The 20,413-nt window shown below is 36.3% G+C and overlaps 1 protein-coding gene across 1 annotated transcript in view; it reads left to right on the forward strand.

The window, feature by feature from the left end:
- The first annotated feature begins 788 nt into the window (after nt 1-788).
- LOC149820259 (uncharacterized) overlaps nt 789-20,413 on the forward strand; it is a 32,296-nt gene continuing 12,671 nt past the window's right edge. The window contains exons 1-3 of the mRNA XM_089983237.1: nt 789-1,155; nt 1,452-1,584; nt 14,133-14,236. Of these exons, the coding sequence (XP_089839363.1) occupies nt 1,109-1,155; nt 1,452-1,584; nt 14,133-14,236 (284 nt within the window). The 5' untranslated portion in view covers nt 789-1,108. The remainder of the gene's footprint in view (nt 1,156-1,451; nt 1,585-14,132; nt 14,237-20,413) is intronic.

The following is a 20,413-nucleotide window of genomic DNA, read 5'->3' on the forward strand; positions in this document are numbered from 1 at the left end:
TTTATTTTAATTTCATTTAATCTTTTGATTGGGTGCTTATACACATTTTCATATTTGTTCACATACCTGAATCCCTGACGGTGCAATCCTAACTTTGAAAATCGAGAAACTTGTCTGAATTTTACCTTTTCTTCAAACAAAGGACAATCGAGACTTGCATACAACATCCTCACATTTCTCAAAAGGATTTTACATAATCAGAATAAGTCATATCTTCTCGAACTTTAAAATTTTTATCAGCATGGACCCATAACCCACAAAGTAGAAAGAAAACGGAGAAGGCACAAGAGAGATCTAAACTTGAGAGCAAGTCTTGTTCAACCCAGAGAAAATGATGAAGAAGAAGAGCAGAAGACCATGTCCATAAGGGATTGGGTTGGATCTATTTTTTAATTTTTAGATTTTTTTAATTATATTTTAGATATTAAATCTATATGAGATCCGTATCTAATTAGAAAGTTAGTTAAGATAGTGACTCATTTTAATCAGAGTTTATCACTTGAGTATTTATTTTGATTTAAAAATTATCTTTTATAAAAAGACTAAAAATTCATATGATTAAGAGAGTTAACTAAAATAAATTTCAGTATTTTATTTTATTGAACTTTTAGTTATTTTAATTTTCAGTTATTTCGTGTTTTTTTGTCTTTTCTTAAATATACAATAAAAATAAACCTAAGAGTCTAAGACGGTAGTTTTCTCGTAAATCGGTCCCACCGCCGTGGGAATGAAGGAGACTTCTATGCTTCTTCCGTGCAAAAATCTTCAAAGTCAAGAGTGTTGTCAGAGGGGATGAGATTTGTAATCTGGCAGGAAAAATTCGAAGCGGCGCCCACATTTATAAATGTACACTCAAATGAAACGAGAAAGCCCGGCTCATTTCTTCTAGTGATCCCCAAGCGGGACGTTCTTTACTATCTAGTTTGAGCAGAGAGAACGAGATATAAAAGTAAACGCCGCCTCTCTCTCTCTCTCCCTCTGGAATTTTATACTATCCCCTTGCAGCGACAAGAAAAAGAAACCTATTCTGGTGCTTCGGTGTTAGCTGTTTTTTCTTTCTTTCTTCTTCTTCTTCTTCTTCTCATATTGGTGGTTAAATAATTCTGAGATGTGCTCGTTGGGTTTTTTGAAAAAGCGATTCAAAGCCGGGAAATGGTGAGATCTCGATCCTCTGTGCTGTTTTTTTGGTCTTTTTATGGGAATTTCGTGGAACTACGGTAGCTTTTATTTTTAATACATTTTATGATGCGGATGTTCTTTCTCTTGATCAAATATGTTGTTGGTATGTTGAATTTGCGATGTGAGGGTTCTTTGTTTTGTTAAAAATTTGACGTCGGTATGGTTTAAATTGGTTTTATGTTCATTGAGGGTCTTCTGAATTGCGATTTCTTTCTGTGAATATGGCTGTTAACTATGATGTAATTTGTTTTTTATTTCATCGTCTCGAGTAGCAAGACGTCTCTGAATCTTGCGTTGTCGAGAATAACAGTGTCGAGGAATAAGAAAGGGAACGACTTGAAGGGCTTTAAGAGGGAAGTGGCTCAGCTTCTTCAGTCAGGTCAAGGACAGACTGCTATGATCAGGGTACTCTGCTTTTCTCTCCTCTCTCTTTTCTTGTGGTTGCTTATATACTTGACCTAATTCAGAAACTGGGCCTTTCCTTTTATCCCTTTTCTCTTTTCTCTCCTGTTACATCAAAATGATGCCAAAGAGTGAAGGGTACTTCTATTTGAGTTCACGTTAATGGAGTTCTTGAATTTCAACCATTTAGTTATTCTGTCCAACTTGATTCTGTTAATTTGGTGGCTTGATGTAGTTGTACCCGGTCATGGTATGAGATTTTTTCATTGAAAACTAAGCAGGGCGAGGATGGCCCATGGTGTCGGATAATACGTTCAACCGTGGTGCGGTAGTATGATAGCCGGGCCCTCTTCTTGTTCCTCCCTGGTTGGATAGCAGCCTTTGGTCTTTTGCGATCAGCATGAGTCGATCTAAAATCCTTCCTCATGGAATGCCTATATTCAGATCTACAGTGAATAACAACATTTTGATCAAGTATCTGATAAATATGACATTTGGAAGACTTTGTTATTTAGGAATTTGATCAAACCTTTAACTTAATAATTTGTCGCCAAAATATTGACAGAATTGGGACATGATACACAAGCTGGAGTTCTCAGTCGTAATTAGAGGCGCGAACAAATAAATTTTTATCATGTTTTTTTTTTAAATATTTGGAACAACATGAATGGGTATGTATTAACTGATACAGCCTATCTAGAGATATGTATTCCTCTTGTTTAGGTTGTTATTATATGATGATTATTAAGATATTGAACTACAAAATGAAATTGAGTCAGCTTTCTGGTTCAGGAGCTGACCTATTTTGGTCTGGCTATCTTGTAAATATCGTAACCCAATATAATGCACATCCATATCTCGATATGGGTGTGTATCGTACCTGTGTTGGGCGTTATCTTACAATACACCATGATATGAGGTGTATCTTACGATATGCAAACAGTGCAGTTTAAGTTGCACTAGTTCTGATATATATATATATATATATATATATATATATATATATATATATATATATATATATATATATAGAGAGAGAGAGAGAGAGAGAGAGAGAGAGAGAGAGAGAGAGAGAGAGAGAGAGAGAGAGAGAGAGAGGTGATACCTGCTAACTGCCATGCTAACTGGGCTTTCGAAGGGTCTTACCATGCATTACTTAAATCTGACTGTAAAGATGTTTTCAGCATGGTCGATTTACTTGTAAACAACACTTGGATCATGTTTTCTCAATGCAAAACATGAATTTTTATGCCTTGAATATTTAGAAAAATCTTAGACCAACATTTTTTTAAACCTTATAAAAACCTACTCGCGTATCGGAATCGGATGATCCAAGAGTTGATTCCTATAAAATGAAGCATGTGGAACACATCAGTATGGTCAGATTTAAGAAAAACATGGAAAAACCCTTCCAAAGATCGGATAGCATGGTGGTTAGCAACTCTCTCTCTCTCTATATATATATATTTATATAAGTCCCCTTAGCCAGTTTATACTTATTCCTAAAGAGCTTGAGTGTTATTTGGGGGTGACTTCTTGACATTATCTAGTCTTTTTTTTTTTGAATTTTGAAAAAACTTGGTTATCTAAAACTTTTAAGTATTGAAAAACATACAGTGATTTTGTTTTTGTTTAAGTAAGCACACAATATTATGAATATTGTGACTAGGCATGCATCCTTTCTTGAATCTTGGATGTTCATGTCTTATGCAGCTCACAATTGTTTGATATGTGATATTGTGGTATTACCTTCTGCAATTCATCACTGTTTCTTGTGTAATAAAATTCTTAGATTTTTTCTTGGTAATTCATTTTTTTAAATTTTTTTACTAAAAATTATGATTTTTACTATATGATTCAATGTGATACATATTTTATTTTGGGTCTGTCTGGTATGGGCCATGTTAAGCTTTTTACAACCTTCCTGGTTTGGTATTTTCACCAATAAAAACAGTCCATTTGGCTCCCATGGCTCACCTTGAGAATGATTGGTGACACGATAGTGATTTCTGTCATCTTGTAGAGTTAGGAGCTGTCTTATGAGGCTGGTATTTCTAAACCTATTCTTACCATTAAGGAAAGTCCATTCATTTACAGTTCTTAAGGAAACTTTACATTATTAGTTCATCATCCATATACTCAACCTCTCAAAACTTCACACTAATAATCATCACTATTCACTCAAACATTTAAACAAACACTTGGTTGGCATGCTTCACATCATACAACTCAAGGCCAAATAATACAAGTCGAAGCAAGTAGCAACTAGTCTAAATCACTTCACATTTATGGGTACAATCCTCTCTGGCAATCCAGTCTTATGGCTCTTCATTATGTCTCTTCATTACCCAGAACTCATTGAATCCATCATCTAGGCTCATAACAAATTAAAAGTTTCTCCTCCTACTCAGCCTATAGCTGTGAGCATTGTACAATCATGTGCTGTAGGAATAACCCAAATACACTCAAACGATTCAATAGAGCACCAAAAAAATACAAAAGTTCTCCCAAATAAGCTTCCGTCTGTGAGTAACCCTTCAAAAAGTTGTCCACAACAATTTTAGGTAAAAAACGACCTAGGTGCTTACAATCTTGGGCAGCAAAACACCAAATATGGAGCAGAAATCAAATTTTTTCAAATCAGGCCCAATTTTCAAAAACAATATATAAAGTGCTTGAAAATTCATAACTTTCTATAGAAGCCTCCAAATCAGGTGAAACTACCTACAGAAAATATCAAGATTCAATGTTTCTTTCTGGGCAGCTATTCCAACTATGGCTGATGTTAGCTCCTTCTATGGGACTTCAACTGAAGGTGGACTCATGGAGAGTAAACTTCACCATTTGGTCCTTCTAATTCTTCTCTAAAATGACTCCAATCCCATGTTCATGAACACATGAAGTGAGAAACCCAATGTCATGTGGATGGAACAAGTATATTTCTCTGATTCAATGCAATACCATAGGTGCAAGATCAACCCCTCTTGTTATAAAACAAAGGAAAAATCCCATTTGGGGGGGCAACCTTTTGCACCTAATTTCAAAAATATGTAAGAAGATGAGTTCTTGGATCATCACCAAATGAAGCTTCAAATAGCTCCAAGCCTCCAACCAAAATACTGAAAAAGATCACTCACAAGAACCACAAGGGTTCATATAAAAATACCCGAAAAAAGGGTATACAATAAAGAGAGGAAAAATATATTTATTGAATGGGTAAACACCCTTGGAAAATCATACATAATGAGGGGGCTTTGCCCCATATTTATAATACATTGGAGGGAAATAGGAGAGGGAGTCGTTAGAGCCATTGGGAGTCCAATGACTCTCTTGCTTTTTGACTAAGTCAAACATTGACTAGTCAAAAAGCCTAAATCAGTACAAAAATAAAAAAATAAAAATCCTATTCTAACTAGACTAATCCTATTCTAATTAGACTTAAACAATTCCTAGTTAGCTTAGGATATTACATATAATTTAACACTCCCCCCAAACTTACGGTTGGATAACCGAAAGTTTGTCCAAGAGAAAGTGAAATCGAGGAGCAACGAGAGGTTTGGTAAAGAAATCTGCCATTTGATATTCTGAAGAAACATAAGGAAGATCAATGGTGCCGTGTAGAAATTCCTCTCGTACGTAGTGACAATCCATCTCGATATGCTTGGTTCGTTCGTGGAATATTCGGTTGCTGACAATGTAAATAGAAATTTTGTTGTCGCAACATATTCGTGATGCTCCTGCACTCTAAACACCCATGTCATGAAGCAATCGCCTTAGCCAGACTACTTTCATAGTGGTTGTAGCTATGGCTCTATACTCGACTTCAGTTGACAAAAGAGAGACCTTTTGTTGCTTCTTGTACCTCTAAGAAATTAATGATTCACCTAAAAATACACAGAAACTAGTAGTTGAGTGTTGATCATTGGGATCACCTCCCTAATCCGCATCAGTATAAGCAGTTAAATCTGAAGAGGAAGACGCAGACAAGAAAAGTCCTCAAAAAATGAAAGTTTTAATATATCTAATAATGCATAAAACCGCTCCCATATGGACAGTGATAGGAGCATGCTAAAATTGGCTTGCTGTGTGAACGACATGCGCAATGTTAGGTCTTGTAATGGAGAGATAAGACAATGTCCCAACAAGTTGTCTGTAAGGTGTTGGATTTTCAAGCGGTTCTCCATCATCAATCTTTATTTTGATATTTATAATTTTGGGAGCGTCAACTTGTCTTCCATCTGAGATACCAAACTTGTCAACAATATCTAAAGCAAATTTAGATTGAGTTAATGATCATGCATATATTTTGCATTTTATTCATCCATATTTATGCATAATCCATAGAAAAATTGTATTAAAAACCCATTTTTATCGTTAATTTTGAGAAACTACATTAAAATTGAAAATATCGAAAAACCACCAATTTCAAAGCTTTCCATGCGTTTTTTAGTGTTTTATTTAATTTAGGAGTTTTTAATTTGTAGTTTAATTAGATTAGGAGAGTATTTACTAATTTTAATTAGTTTAGGAAAAACTTCTTTTAAAAAAACATGTTTTTTAGGAAGACTTGTTTTGGAATTTCTAATTTTTTTTTGGACTTTCATAGAAAATAGTGTTTTGACCTAATTTTTAATATAAATAGAGGTGTTGAGGTTTGAAAAAATCGTTTTTCCAGCCGTGTAGCCTACGCACCTCTCTGCCTCCCTTTCTTCTTTTCTTTTCCTTTTTCGATCAATCAGTTGCCTACCTATTTCTTCTTGCTTCTTATGCTTTTCAATCTTTCTTCTAAACCCCGTCGTTGCCGATTCCTCGCATCCCCTCTGTCGGAGAGAGAGCGGAGTTCGCTTGATTGCAGAGGGAAAGACCACCTTCTTCTTCTCAATCCATCCGTCGGAAGTGGATCGTACGGTTTGCTTCTTTTTTCCTGTTTCACCATAGTTTTAGTTTTTGCATCTCATAAATCATGTCATTACATCATCTGCATATTTAGTTAGATTAGTTTTAGATTTAGCATATGAAAAATAAAAAAATAAATATATTTCGTTTAATCTAGTTTAGTCATTTTCTTGATTTGTGCATCGAATAACCCTAATATAGGTAAATCGATAGTTTTAGCATAGGATTTTTGTATCTTTTCGTGATTTTTGATGAGACTTAGGTTAGATCTAGTTTAGAGTAGTCTGCATCAACCCTCGAGAGGTTTTTAAAACCCAAAACTGAAAATTACAATTCGGCCCTTTTTAAGTTGCCAACCCTGTATGGTACGAGATACCGTATCGTACAATACGGGCCAGTATTGTACGCTACAAATACAATATACATTCGTATCGCTATACGAGTGTGTATCGTATCAATTTTCTTCATAGTAATGACACACATCATACGATACAGACAACCTTGGTTATATCACCTTTTAATATATAATTTCATAATAACTTTCCTATACTTAAGTTTGAATGTTGAAAAAATAATGTGAATAAATTCAAAAAATTTCTTAGACCTTCAAATTAAACATTTAATTCTTAATTATGTATGTGTTCACATTATAACAGAGTACAAAAATCTAAAGAGAATTAAAAATTAAAGATGGATATTGAAACTTCATAGCAATAAATAACACCTACCATTAACAGATAACCAAATAGGTTGTGTCATATTAGAAACATCTTGGCTTTCTATGGTGTAAAATGAGAGTTGTAACTGTAACCACATTTCATTGCAACTTTGTAAATTTGGTGGGGTCTAACACTTTGAAAATACAAATTTTGTTTTTCAGTGTGATGAAGACAGCAGTGTGCGCAAAATCTGTGTGTGTGTCACTTCTTTTTCATAAAATACATTCATGATCGTGATAGATCACAATATATCATTCCTATTTATCGGAAAGGAAACAATTCACCAATTTTTAAGAAAAATCGTGATAGACAATTTAGGCAATGAATCACCAGATCTGGCTACAATGGTTTCATGCTCTCTATTTTATTATTCCCCTATGACTCCTTGTGTCTAAGATTTTTACCAATCAATACTTCTCTTTTTCTTCAAAAAAAAAAATGAAAGTAGTATAGTATTTGCCAAGGACAAATATCCTTTTTAGAATGAAGTACTTGAAAAACAACTTTAGCTCTTAGAAAATACTAAAACACACTCAGCAATGCCAACCATTACAAGGCATGCAAATACTATGCGACCAATAACTATCTTATCAATCATTCTGTTACTATCTTATCAATCACTCTGTTATCTTAGTGTTAGATTTACAACCTGCAGATCGTTCCACGCGTGAGAGCTGAGAAACAGAGAGAGATAGAGAAAGGGAGAGAGAGGTTGGGGAAAAAAACCGATACCCTATTGTATTAGGGTCGGCTGCTATGTATACTCCTTTATATTAACCTGCTATTACAAAATTAGGGTACTAAGATACCCTCATTACAATAAAATATATTACACAATGCCATTAATGAAAGGTGTATGTCACGGGTCCGGATCTGGAGATCCATGACCCGTAACTAGAGAAAACACTTCTTTTCACCCTCCCTCAAGTTGTGCATGATCTTGAACCATGAACAACTTGCCTTTTAACATCCAAAATCTGTCTTTTGTCAATCCTTTTGTAAATATATCCGCCACTTGATCTGTAGTTCGAACAAATTCAGGCTCAATCTCTTTCTCTTCTACCTTTTGTCTCACAAAATGCTGGTCTATCTCAATATGTTTGGCACGACTGTGATGGATTGGATTAAAGGACATACTGATGGCACTCTGGTTGTCACACAAAAGAAGTGATCGAGAGATCGATTCTCCGACTTCTGTCAGTAGATGTCTAATCCAAGTAGCCTCAGCAGTGGCGGCTGCCATTGACCTGTATTCAGCCTCTGTACTGGATCTGGCAACAGCCTTTTGTTTCTTACTACTCCAAGAAACCAAATTCATCCCAACAAATACACAATAGCCGGATACTGATCTGCATTCATCTGGATCTCCCGCCCAGTCCGCATCAGAATAAATAGTAATCTCATGTGCATTTTGCCCATTTGTCTTTCGCTTATATATGAGGCCATCCCCAACCGTTCCCTTCAGATACCGTAGTATCCATTTAACTGCTTCCATATGTCCTTCACATGGTGCATGCATAAACTGAGAAACTTGATTCACCGAGTAGACTATATCAGGGCGAGTAAAAGTGAGGTATTGTAACATACCCACTATGCTACGGTACTGTGTGAGATTATCAAATGGATCTCCGTCTTGAGAGCTAAGCCTTTGATGAAGAACACTAGGAGTGCTCAAGGGCTTACAGTCTTTCATACCCGCTTTATTGAGAACATCAATGGTATACTTATGTTGAGTGAGAGTCATCTCTTCAGAAGTACTGTCGACTTCAACTCCAAGAAAGTATCGTAGTTTGCCAAGGTCCTTCATTTTGAACCTCTGATTCAAGAGATGTTTGACTTCTTCAATGTGCTCATTGGAATTACCAGTGATGATGATATCATCCACATATATCAACAACAGAGTAATTGTGTCTTGGTTCTTAAATATAAATAAGGAGTGGTCAAGAAGAGATTTCTTAAAACCATATTTTTGTATTTCAAGAGAAAAGCTGTCGAACCAAGATCGAGATGCCTGCTTCAATCCGTATATCGCCCTTTTTAGTCTGCAGACATATTTTGTAGGATTACCTTCTGCGTAACCAGTGGGTTGTTCCATGTATACTTCTTCTCTCAAATCTCCATGAAGAAAAGCATTCTTCACATCAAGTTGGCTAATAGTCCATTGATGTTCAATAGCTAAAGAAAGTATGACTCTGATTGTCCCTATTCGCACCACTGGACTAAAGGTTTCATCATAATCCTGTCCTTGCTCCTGTGTAAAACCTTTGGCTACAAGTCTCGCCTTGTATCGCTCTATAGTCCCATCTGGTTTATACTTTATTTTGTACACCCATTTTGAACCAACAACGTTTCTGTCAGGTGGTCTTGGCACGACATCCCACGTACCACATTCATGTAGAGCTTCCATCTCCTCATTCATTGCTTCAATCCATCTTCTGGAATTTGACGCTTGAGAGAACGTTGTGGGTTCATCTTCTTTATTCAAGGCTGTTAGAAAAAGTTGAAAATCTAATGAGAAATTTTCATAACTGACCCACCTTTCAATTGGATGGCGAGAACGTGTAGATCTTCTAGTATCAACGATGTTGGATGTAGAGGATGCATCCACATCCGAATTAACTATAGTGGGCGGCTCTCTTTCTCGTCGAGTGTAGACGGGGCCTTTATACCTTTCTGGATTCAAAGTTGGGTCTGTATTTTCATGGGCAATCATTTCATCATTAGACACAGATCTCTTATCCTTTTGAGTGCAGTTTGAGCAAACATTACTAGCTCCTGAGAGAAGTTCATAATTCAACCAAGGATAATAAGCCTCAACTTTTGGTTTTGATTATGAAGAACTAGTATATCGACAATCAAAATTCAATTCATCGAAGATGACATTTCTTGATATTTTGATGCGCTTGCTCACCGGATCATAGCACCTGTACTCTTTATAGTCATCAGCATAACCCACAAACCTGCACTTCAGGGCCTTATCCTGAAACTTATGCCTCATTGAACTGTCAACATGAACATAGCATAAACAACCAAACACATGCAATTCATAATAGTTGGGATGTACACCAAAAAGAGACAAGTAAGGAGACTTGTTTTCCAAAACAGTCATGGGCAATCGATTTATCACATGAACTGCAGAATGAAAAGCCTCTGTCCATAAAGTGATCGGAAGACTACTGTCATGCATCATGCTCATCACACTCTCAACAATATGGCGATGCTTCCTTTCAGCAATCCCATTCTGCTGAGGTGTGTGTGGGCAAGACACCTTTTTCCTTATCCCGTTACTTTGAAAAAAGTTAGTAAAGTCAATGGAAGAGAATTCGCCTCCTCCGTCACATTGGAAACTTAGGATATTTTCAGAAAATTGGTTTTTGACAAAGGAATGGAAGTTACGGAACAACTTGAAAGTCTCAGATTTATGTTTCATGAAAAATATCCAAGAATAGCGAGAATAACTGTCAACAAATAGAAGATAATATCTAGTTCCAGATATAGAAGCAACTGGAGCAGGCCCCCAAACATCAGAACAGATAGTCTCAAAAGGTCTTGAAGCTCTTTTATTGATAGAATGAAATGGTAAAACATGACTCTTACATAAGAGACAACTAGAACATTTGTTGTCATTGACATTTGTTCCTAAACTTGACTTGGGAATGAGGTTATTTGAAACAAGCTTTTCAATGAAACTACTACTGCAGTGACCTAGACGACCATGCCAAAGGTTTGGCTTATTGATTTCAGAGACACTGAAAACACAGGTGGGATTTTCAGAAGGTAACGATGATTGGGGCTTCAAGTTTGTGTCTGCAGAGCGAATATGTGCTGAAGGATCTTCTTGAAAAACATACATATTGCCTTGCCGTTCTCCTCTAGCGAACGTCTCCTTCGTGCAGAGATCCTTGACAAGAACAGAAGAGGGAGTAAATTCAACTGAGGCTTGGATATCATCAACAAGTTTAGAAACTGAAACGATGTTTTTCTTGATATTAGGAACATAAAGAACCTTTGAAAGGTTGATGGAAGATTCGGGCAAGGGTATAATGGAGTTTCCAATATGCGAGACAGGGTGGTGTGATCCATCTCCAGTAACTATACTACTTCTACCAATGTAAGGAACAAGTTTTAGGAGCTTACCTGCATCACCAGTAACGTGAGTCGTTGCGCCAGAGTCCACATACCAAGTACCTTGCTCATTTTGTTTCAGATTCAATTCTGCTAATGTTGACAACAATAACTCCTTTACTTCTCCGTTGATCCCGGTACTGTCTGTGCCTCTTTTTGCTTCAGTTTGTGTTGACTTTCCTTTATTTAGGGGATTGAACCAACAATTAGCTTTGATATGCCCCTTTTTATTGCACAAAAAGCAGGTAGGAATTGGCCTCTGTCTTTGTGGATTGGTATATGTGTTGGGTGTAGGCAATAATCCACGACCTCCTTGACCGCTTCTCCCTTGTGCTCCCTTTCCCTTGATATCATAGCTTCCTCGACCTCGTGCATAAGTAACTCCTGTAGCAAGAACTTCTTGTGCCCCAGTATGCATAGATGATTCTTCAGAAAATCCCTTTAAATTCATCTCATATTGCAACAATTTTGCACGCAGATCTTCAAAGTTGGGCAGCTCAGGTAAACATAATAGGGAAGTGACGATCATATGATAGTCGTGTCCCAACCCACTGAGAGTTTGCTGTACCAAATCTTTATCAGTAACTGTACTTCCAACAACTGCTAGCTGATCTGTGATAACCTTCATTTTGTTCAAATATTCCATGATGGTCATGAAATCCTTCCTTAACATTTGAAATTCTCTTTTAAGAAACATAATCCTGGCCTGAGAAACCTGTGAGTATGTCTGAACAAGTCTGTTCCAAAGTTGCATGGCGGTGCAGTCATCTGGAATGGCTACAAGTACCTCTTGTGATAGTGTAGATGTAATATAAGCAACTAGCGCTTGATTTCTTTTCATCCAAGCCACAAATTCAGGATTTCTAACATATACTGTAGTAGATTCCCCTTTGCTGTCCCTTTCTTCTCGTGATATGAACTCAGGAGGAACTGGAATAGATCCATCCAGATGTCCAAAAAGATCCTGACTCCTAATGAAATGTATGATTTGCCTCTTACAAGTCAAGAAGTTACCATTATTTAATTTTTCAGACACGAGTTGGCTAAGGAAACTTGAAGAAAGAACCGACTGGCTAGGAAGTGAATCCATGTGTCACAGTATTAAGAGTGGGTTCAGCACAATCTGCCTACAGTTTCTGTAACCTTTTTTTTTTTTTGCAGAAACTAAATCAGATCAATGGCTATCAGATTGCTGATTTGAAACAGAAATTTAATATCTTTCAGATTTCTGATTTGTATAGGGATGGAATATTGGGTATGAAAATAACACACAAAAAAAATCGTGAATATGGATTCCCACTTGATATTGACTCAATGCTTCCAAGCTAAAGGAGAGAAAATAGAAGAAATGAGAGTGGATCGGCTTGATCAGATCTGATCAAGGATGCAGCTGAATCAAATTAGGGCTTGATTGCGTGATTAGCTCACGCTGTGATCAAGAATGATGAACAGGGTATATTAATGACAGGAAAAGATATTTTCAACAAGGATTTGGGTCGAAAATCTGGGCTGAGTCACTCAGTCCTCTCTGAGTTGACTCAGATTAGATTGGGAGATAGTTTGATCAGATCTGATTAACGTTAGATCTGATCAAGAAACAGAAATGAAACTGTAGGGAGAAAAAGGAAAGAATGAGACTGGGTCAGTCGTGAACAAGGACTGGGTCAGTCGTAAACCAAAAAAAAAACAAATGAGATGGGGGGGAAAAATATTTTCTTGACTTTAGAAGAGGAAATCGAGAAGGGATAGATCTTCAGACGTACCTTTTTGGATCGATTCCAGTTTCAACTGAAGCGTGGCTCTGATACCATGTTAGATTTACAACCTGCAGGTCGTTCCACGCGTGAGAGCTAAGAAACAGAGAGAGATAGAGAAAGGGAGAGAGAGGTTGGGGAAAAAAACCGATACCCTATTGTATTAGGGTCGGCTGCTGTGTATACTCCTTTATATTAACCTGCTATTACAAAATTAGGGTACTAAGATACCCTCATTACAATAAAATATATTACACAATGCCATTAATGAAAGGTGTATGTCACGGGTCTGGATCTGGAGATCCATGACCCGTAACTAGAGAAAACGCTTCTTTTCACTTAGTAGCATGAACATCTCATGCAAAGGTAGGCTCCCACGTTATTTAAATTGCTGCTGTACAAGTTGAGTTATATGATCACTTTATTTGCTTATTCTCTGTGTATAAGGGCCATCCTTTTGTCTTGTTCCATTTGCATTTTTTGGTACTTTTCTTCTTATAGGATATTTCTGACTTCCTAATCCTGTTTGTAGTTGGTCTATGTACAACTGGCTATGACTTATTAACAAGGTCAACATAAGAATTTTATTTTGCTGTTTTACTTAAGCAACCCATTATGTGTTGCCTTTGCTGTAGCAGAGTTTACAGTGGTTCCCACTATGTGTGATCCAATCTGTTGATAGATGAATATTTGTGAAGTTTCTGCTCTTATCTCATTTAAGTTCCTGCATGACAGGCCCCCACTTATCTCATAGTGACTTTGAGTGTCATATGTACAAATCTACAACCTTGTCATGTTTTTGCCCATTATTTATGCACAAACCATTCTTTATCTTTTGCTATTTTTCTCTTTAATATTTTCTTTTATTAGTTCTCTTTCAATCCCTATCTGAATATGTTTTTATAGTTCTTTCTTTGTTTGATGAATCAGAATTAATTTGGTCCTCTCTCTCTCTCTAAGTTCAATACCTTGTAATCTGGTATTTTTTTAATTATTTGTTTTGTGTTCCTTGGCATTTGCTTGTTGACCATTCATGTGAAACTTGTATGTCTTTCAGGTTGAGCATGTTTGTAGGGAGGAGGACATGATGGCAGCATATAACTTGATTGAATCGTACTGTAAACAAATCGTGAGTTGCTTGCCAACTATTGAGTCACAAAAGTATGTCACCATATCATTTGCTTAATGCCATATTTATGTCTTCAAAAAGTTTATAATCTGTTGCTATGTTGCTATAGATCCCTCTCCACTTGCATCTGTCATGGAAAATTAAGGACAAAAGAGAAAAGAAACAAAGAAAAGACCATTATCCCTCTTTAACGGCCTGGGTTATATTAATTCGTGGGTTTTCACCTTAATGGTTCCTTTTGCCTTAGTAACGTAGGCTACAGCAAGCTCCTCATCAAAACTTGGAGAACCTTAAGGATGGTAAGGATCAAAACTTATCCAATAAGAGATTCAAATAAATCATGAATTGGGATAGATAGTGTCTGCAAGGAGATTGTAATTTGTCTTTAGCTATCAAGGAATATTAGATGCAGTTAGCATGTTTGACAAGAAATTTTGGTTGTTAAGAACTAAGTCATGCACCGCTTAGGCAGCTTAGATGAGTGAGCTGCAAGGCCACCACCTAGATTTATGAGTCTCAGTGGTAAGACTCTTTTTCCCACGTAGGTAGCAGGGACATGAATGTCTTTTTTTTTTGTTTTTTTCTTCTTTTTTTCCTCAATTTATTTGTTTTTTCTTCTTTCTCCTGCCCCAACCCCTTATTTCTCTTCTTTTCTTCTTTTTTTTTCTTCCTTCTTCCTCTTCTTGTGCCTCCAACTATATATATATATATAGTTTTTTAGTAATATATGTAATGGAATCAAGAGCACCAATGATATAAAGCCACTATGGGCAAGATAAAAAAAACTACAAAGGGTAAAAGAGTCAACAATGTCACAAGAGCCAGTAAGGGCAAAGTACAACAGCCACTAAAGGGCCCACACACACAAGAGAACAAAAGTAAAAATTATTAAATTTATTAAGAGTGCTTAAGAAAAGCATGGCTACAAAATGGGTAAGAAACCCATATATATATATATATATACACACAACATAGAGGAGAAGAGATAAAAGGCTACTGGCCATTAGGCATTCCTAACGGCTACTCTAACTAGCCGTTAGACATGCCTAACAGCTAGAACTCAACAGCTATAAAACAAAAATATATATAGTATATGTATATTATATAATATACAATATTATGTATATTATGAAATATACATATGAAATCAAAATTCAAAAAAACATATTACATAAATCCTAAAATACAACCTAAATACATATGCATGCATTATGAATACATAGAATACATATAACATCCTTCCTCAAATTGACCGTGAAATGACCAAAAGTTTGTCAAGGAGAAAGGAGAACTAGGGTGAAGGCAATGCTTTGGTGAAGTTGGCAATCTGGTATTTTGATGTAACATGCCCCAACTTAATGGTCCCCTTAAAAAATCCCTCACGAATGTAGTGACAACGCATCTCTATTTGCTTTATACACTCATGGAAGGTGCGATTGCTTGCAATGTAAATGACATTTTTGTTATCACAACACATCTTCAAAGGTATAAAGATGTTGATGCTCATATCCCTAAAGAGACTCAGCCACACAATCTCTGTAGTTGTAGTTGCCATGACCCGATTCCACCTTTATAGAAGAAAGTTATATCTTTTGTGGCTTCTTGTACCTCCAAAAGATGAGTGAATTACTTAAAAACACACAATAACCCGTAGTTGAAATCTAGTCATTGGTTAGAATTAGTGTAAGTAATTAAATTTAGAATGAGTGTAAGAAATTAAATTTAAAGATGAGGAAGAAGATAAAAATAACCCTTTAGTTGTGGTTTCGTTCAAATATCTGATGATCTTCATAACTGCACTCATGTGAATCGTTATAGCGACATTAAAATTGACATTGTGAACCATATGTGCTATATCAGGTCGAGTAATTGATAGGTACTTGAGTGATCCAATCAATTGGCGATAAGGAGTAGGGTCCTCTAAAGGATTTGATCATTATTTTAGCATTGATGACTTGAGGAGCATCTACTACCTTATCATTTGATAAACTTGATCTAGCAATTATTTATGAAGCTAATTTCATTTGAGATAACACATAGCCTCTTGGGAAGTATGCAACCTCAATATCTAAAAAATACTTTAGAAAACTAAGGTCATACATGTCAAATTTTTTCTTAAATATTATCAATATCCTTCTTATTGTTAAGATTGTATATACACATATATAATATATATATATATATATATACGTATATATTATATATATATGTTTATTTTCAGTTATATAGGTATATGCCCTATAGGGGCATTTTTGTTATTTCACTGATGTAATAAAACTATTTTATTAAAACAATTATTTTCTATTTCTTTTTTATTTTTTATTTTCCTTAATTTGTAATTTAGAGGACTCTTCAGGGCTCTATAGTCAAAATGACCATAGAGTCATTGGGGGCTCCCAACAGTCAGAAATATGACCGTTGGGAGCTCCCAACGACTCCATTGGGAGCTCCCAATGGCCCTTTCCTTCCCCTTTTTGTGTATAAATATTGGGGTTGTTCCCCCCTTTGTTTTCAATGCTTGTATGAAGCACTTGATCAATAAAAGGCTTACATTTTTTTACTTTTTGTGCATCTTGTATGTGCCTTATTGATCTTTGTATTGTCTCATATAGGACTTGTGCATGTGCACTTGTATAATTGTAATCTTGTAAAGCCTTTAAGTGGCTAGTGTTTTCGTGCTTCCGCATATTTCCTTTCATAGTATTAGAGCCATAGTGTTCTTGGACGAGAAAGGTTGTTGATAAAAAGTTGTGCTTGTGACAACATCCTTTCTTTTTCACTTCTTCCATCTCTTGCTCACGTGATGGAAACGAAGATTAATCTTTCTTTCAAGCTCAATGGTAAAAATTATATAATGTGGGCATCCGCCGTGGAAAACAATCTTAAAGGAAAAAAGCTTTGGGGTTATGTGATGGGTACTATTCCCGAACCCCAACTCAAGCTCACTAAGATAAAAGGAGATCAAGAGAAAGCCCCAGAGGGAGATGCTCACACCAAGGCTATTGAAGATCATCATAAAAAAGTAGAAAATTGGGAGAGTAACCATGCAAAATTCTTGCATGGTTCATGAACAACGTGGAACTTAAGGTATGTGCTAACATTGCAAAATTTTGCAAAGCCATTGAAGTTTGGTTTTTTCATGAAGGGTATGTATACCCAAAAGGATCTTGCAAAAGCATATTTCTTGCAAGAAAATGTTAGGACCACCAAACAAGGTGAAATAAGTATCCAAGACTATTATAGTGCTTTAAATCACCTATGGGATGAACTAAAACTCTTAGAGCCTAAGTGGGTTGCCATTGAAGACGTGAAACTTAGGAAAAAATAAATGGAACAAGAAAGATTTTTTCAATTTCTATTTGTGCTTCGTCCCGAATTTGTGCAAGTTAGGTCTTCTCTCCTATATAGATCTACTCTTCTTCCTTTGAAAGATGCTATTGCTGAAATCATCTAAGAAGAAACTCGTCTTGGTATGAGTAAGAGTTTTGATGAAGTCTTGGCTGTATCTAAACCCGACAACCATGTCAATACTTATAAGCCTTCACACTTTGGGAGGCAAAATAATTATAGTAATAATAATAACTATAGTGGAGGAAGAAAAATTATTATTTGTCATCATTGTAATGAACCAGGTCACATTGAACCTGCTTGCCCAAAGTTAAATAGAACTTTCAAGTATAATGTTGATTTCATTTAAGAATCAATTCACAAGAAGAAAGAAGGCAAGAGTGAAGATCTTAAAGCACACTTAAATAAATATCCATGGCACTTCAATAAATTCTCAAGGCAACTTCTTCTACATCGGGTGCTTGAAAAGAAGTGACTGGACCCGACCTTTGTACCGGATCAGATCTAGATCCAAACATAGTGTTGTAATTCTTTTTGTTATTAAAGGGTATTTTTGTACCCTAAAAGTATGTATTAGTTAAATACTCATACCATAATACAATGTAAACACGGTGAACACTTTAATGTATTGTTTTTCTGCAACCTCTTTCCCATTATCGTGTTTTCTCTTTTCTTGCACAGGTGAACCTGGAGATCATCGTATTTTAACATGGTATCAGAGCAGTGTTAAATTGGGCCTGGGATTGTTTTTCCAGAAGGAATGACCACAGATAGAAGATGATCTGATTTTTTCCTCAACCCCGATTTCTGCGTCTTCTCCTGCTTTTCTTCTCTGTTTTCAAATCTGGTAAGAACGTCAACATCTTCCTTCCCTTACCTCTTATTCAGATTTATTTGTGCGTCTCCTTCCTCCTCCTCCTCGGTTTCAGTTCTGAACCAATTTACTTTCTTCTTCAGATCTGAATCTCTAGAGATTCAGAATCAGTTAATCTATTCGAAAACCAAATGGTCCTCGTTTGGGTCTCTTGACGTCATTTTTGAGTCTCTCGACGTGAAGAGACATCGATCAATTTCTGGCAGTCGACCAGAATCCTATGCTTGCTAAAATTAATGTTTGTGAGTCTTCAGTTTGCATAATCGCTATCTCGAAATACTCGTATTCCTGTCTTTTATATTTTTTGCCTAATCTGGAACCATTTTCTGTTGATAGTCAGTTTTCTTTACTGTCGATCTGAATATTATACTCTCTGAAATTCATATTTCTGCTATCTTAGTCTGCAATATTCTTTATCTTGAAGTATTCATATTCTCGTTTCGTCTTTCTACTTAATCTGGAACTACGTTAATGTTGATATTCAGTTAGTTGATCAGTTTTTCTTTCTGATCATACCCAAATACAATATATCTGTCATACTACCAAAAAAAAAGGGGGGGGGGACAGAATATTCGAGTAACTGAGTTTCTTATGAGTTAAAATTTTGGTTCAGAATTTTTTCTTGAAATTTCTTTCTTCCCATAATATCTTCCAATGGACTCAACTTTCCCACAGTCAGGCCTCTCCTCTAACTTTATTAGCCAATTAGTCTCTGAAAAGCTAAATCATTCAAATTTCTTGACCTGGAAAAGGCATATTGTTCTTTTTACAAGGAGCCAGGATCTCTCTGGTCATCTGAATGGACCAGTCTCACCCCCTCCAGAGTTCACTTCACAGGAAAAGCAGGACGATAAAGGGTCGCAATCTATTGTTCTTCTAAAAAATCTGGATTATGTTGCTTGGATGAAAAGAGATCAAGCATTAGTGGCATACATCACCTCAACACTTTCACAAGAAGTTCTTGTAGCCATTCCTGATGATTGTTCAACCAAAGAATTATGGGACAAGCTAGTTCAGACATATTCGCAGATCTCTGAAGCGAGAATCATGTTTCTCAAGCGAGAATTTCAATTGTTGAAGAAAGATTTGATGTCTATTATGGAGTACTTGAATAAAATGAAAGGCATCACAGATCAGCTGGCTATTGTAGGATGTCTCGTCAGTGATAAAGACAAGGTGCAACAGACCTTGAGTGGATTTGGGTCAGATTATCATGTTCTGGTGATATCCTTGCTGTGTCTCCCAAAGCTTCCAAAATTTGAAGATCTTCGTGCAAAGCTTCTGCAGTATGAAATGACCCTGAAAGGGTTTTCTAAGGACACCCATGCGCATTCAGGACTCAGGATGTGCTGGCCACCGAACCGACTTATGGTAGAGGAGGAATTTCTTTTCGAGGAAGGGGAGGACAAGGGAGAAATGCCTTTGGAGGTCGTGGTTTGCTTCCAACGCCCAATATACAGGGACAAAGACTCATTCTTACTTGCTTCCTATGCAATAAGAAAGGGCATATTAAAGCAAATTGTTGGTTCAACCTTCAAAATAAAGGGAAAACCCTACAAACAGACGCTAAGAGGGATGGAGAAGTAAAGGAGTTGCTATTGGCAGCCTTGGCAGGCTTGAACATGAAACAAAATGATAAAGGTATTTGGTACGTTGACTCCAGAGCTGCGACCCACGTTTCGAGTGATGCGGGTAAGCTCTTGAATCTTACTCCTTATGTTGGAAAAAATAGCATAGTCACAGGAGATGGTTCTCATCACTCCATCTCACATATTGGAAATGTCATTATACCCATGTCCAAATCTTCTCTTAATCTTTCAAATGTTATTCATGCTCCTAATATTCAGAAGAATATTGTTTTTGTCTCAAAACTTGTTGATGATGTTAATGCCTCAGTTGAATTTACTCCCTCTTCTGTTTATGTCAAGGATCTTCGCATGAGGGAGACATTCACTGAGGGAAAGAGACGAGGCAACATGTACATCTT

This window comes from Nuphar pumila, chromosome 12 (genome assembly GCF_984573655.1).
Source record: "Nuphar pumila chromosome 12, dmNupPumi1.hap1.1, whole genome shotgun sequence".
Taxonomy (NCBI): domain Eukaryota; kingdom Viridiplantae; phylum Streptophyta; class Magnoliopsida; order Nymphaeales; family Nymphaeaceae; genus Nuphar; species Nuphar pumila.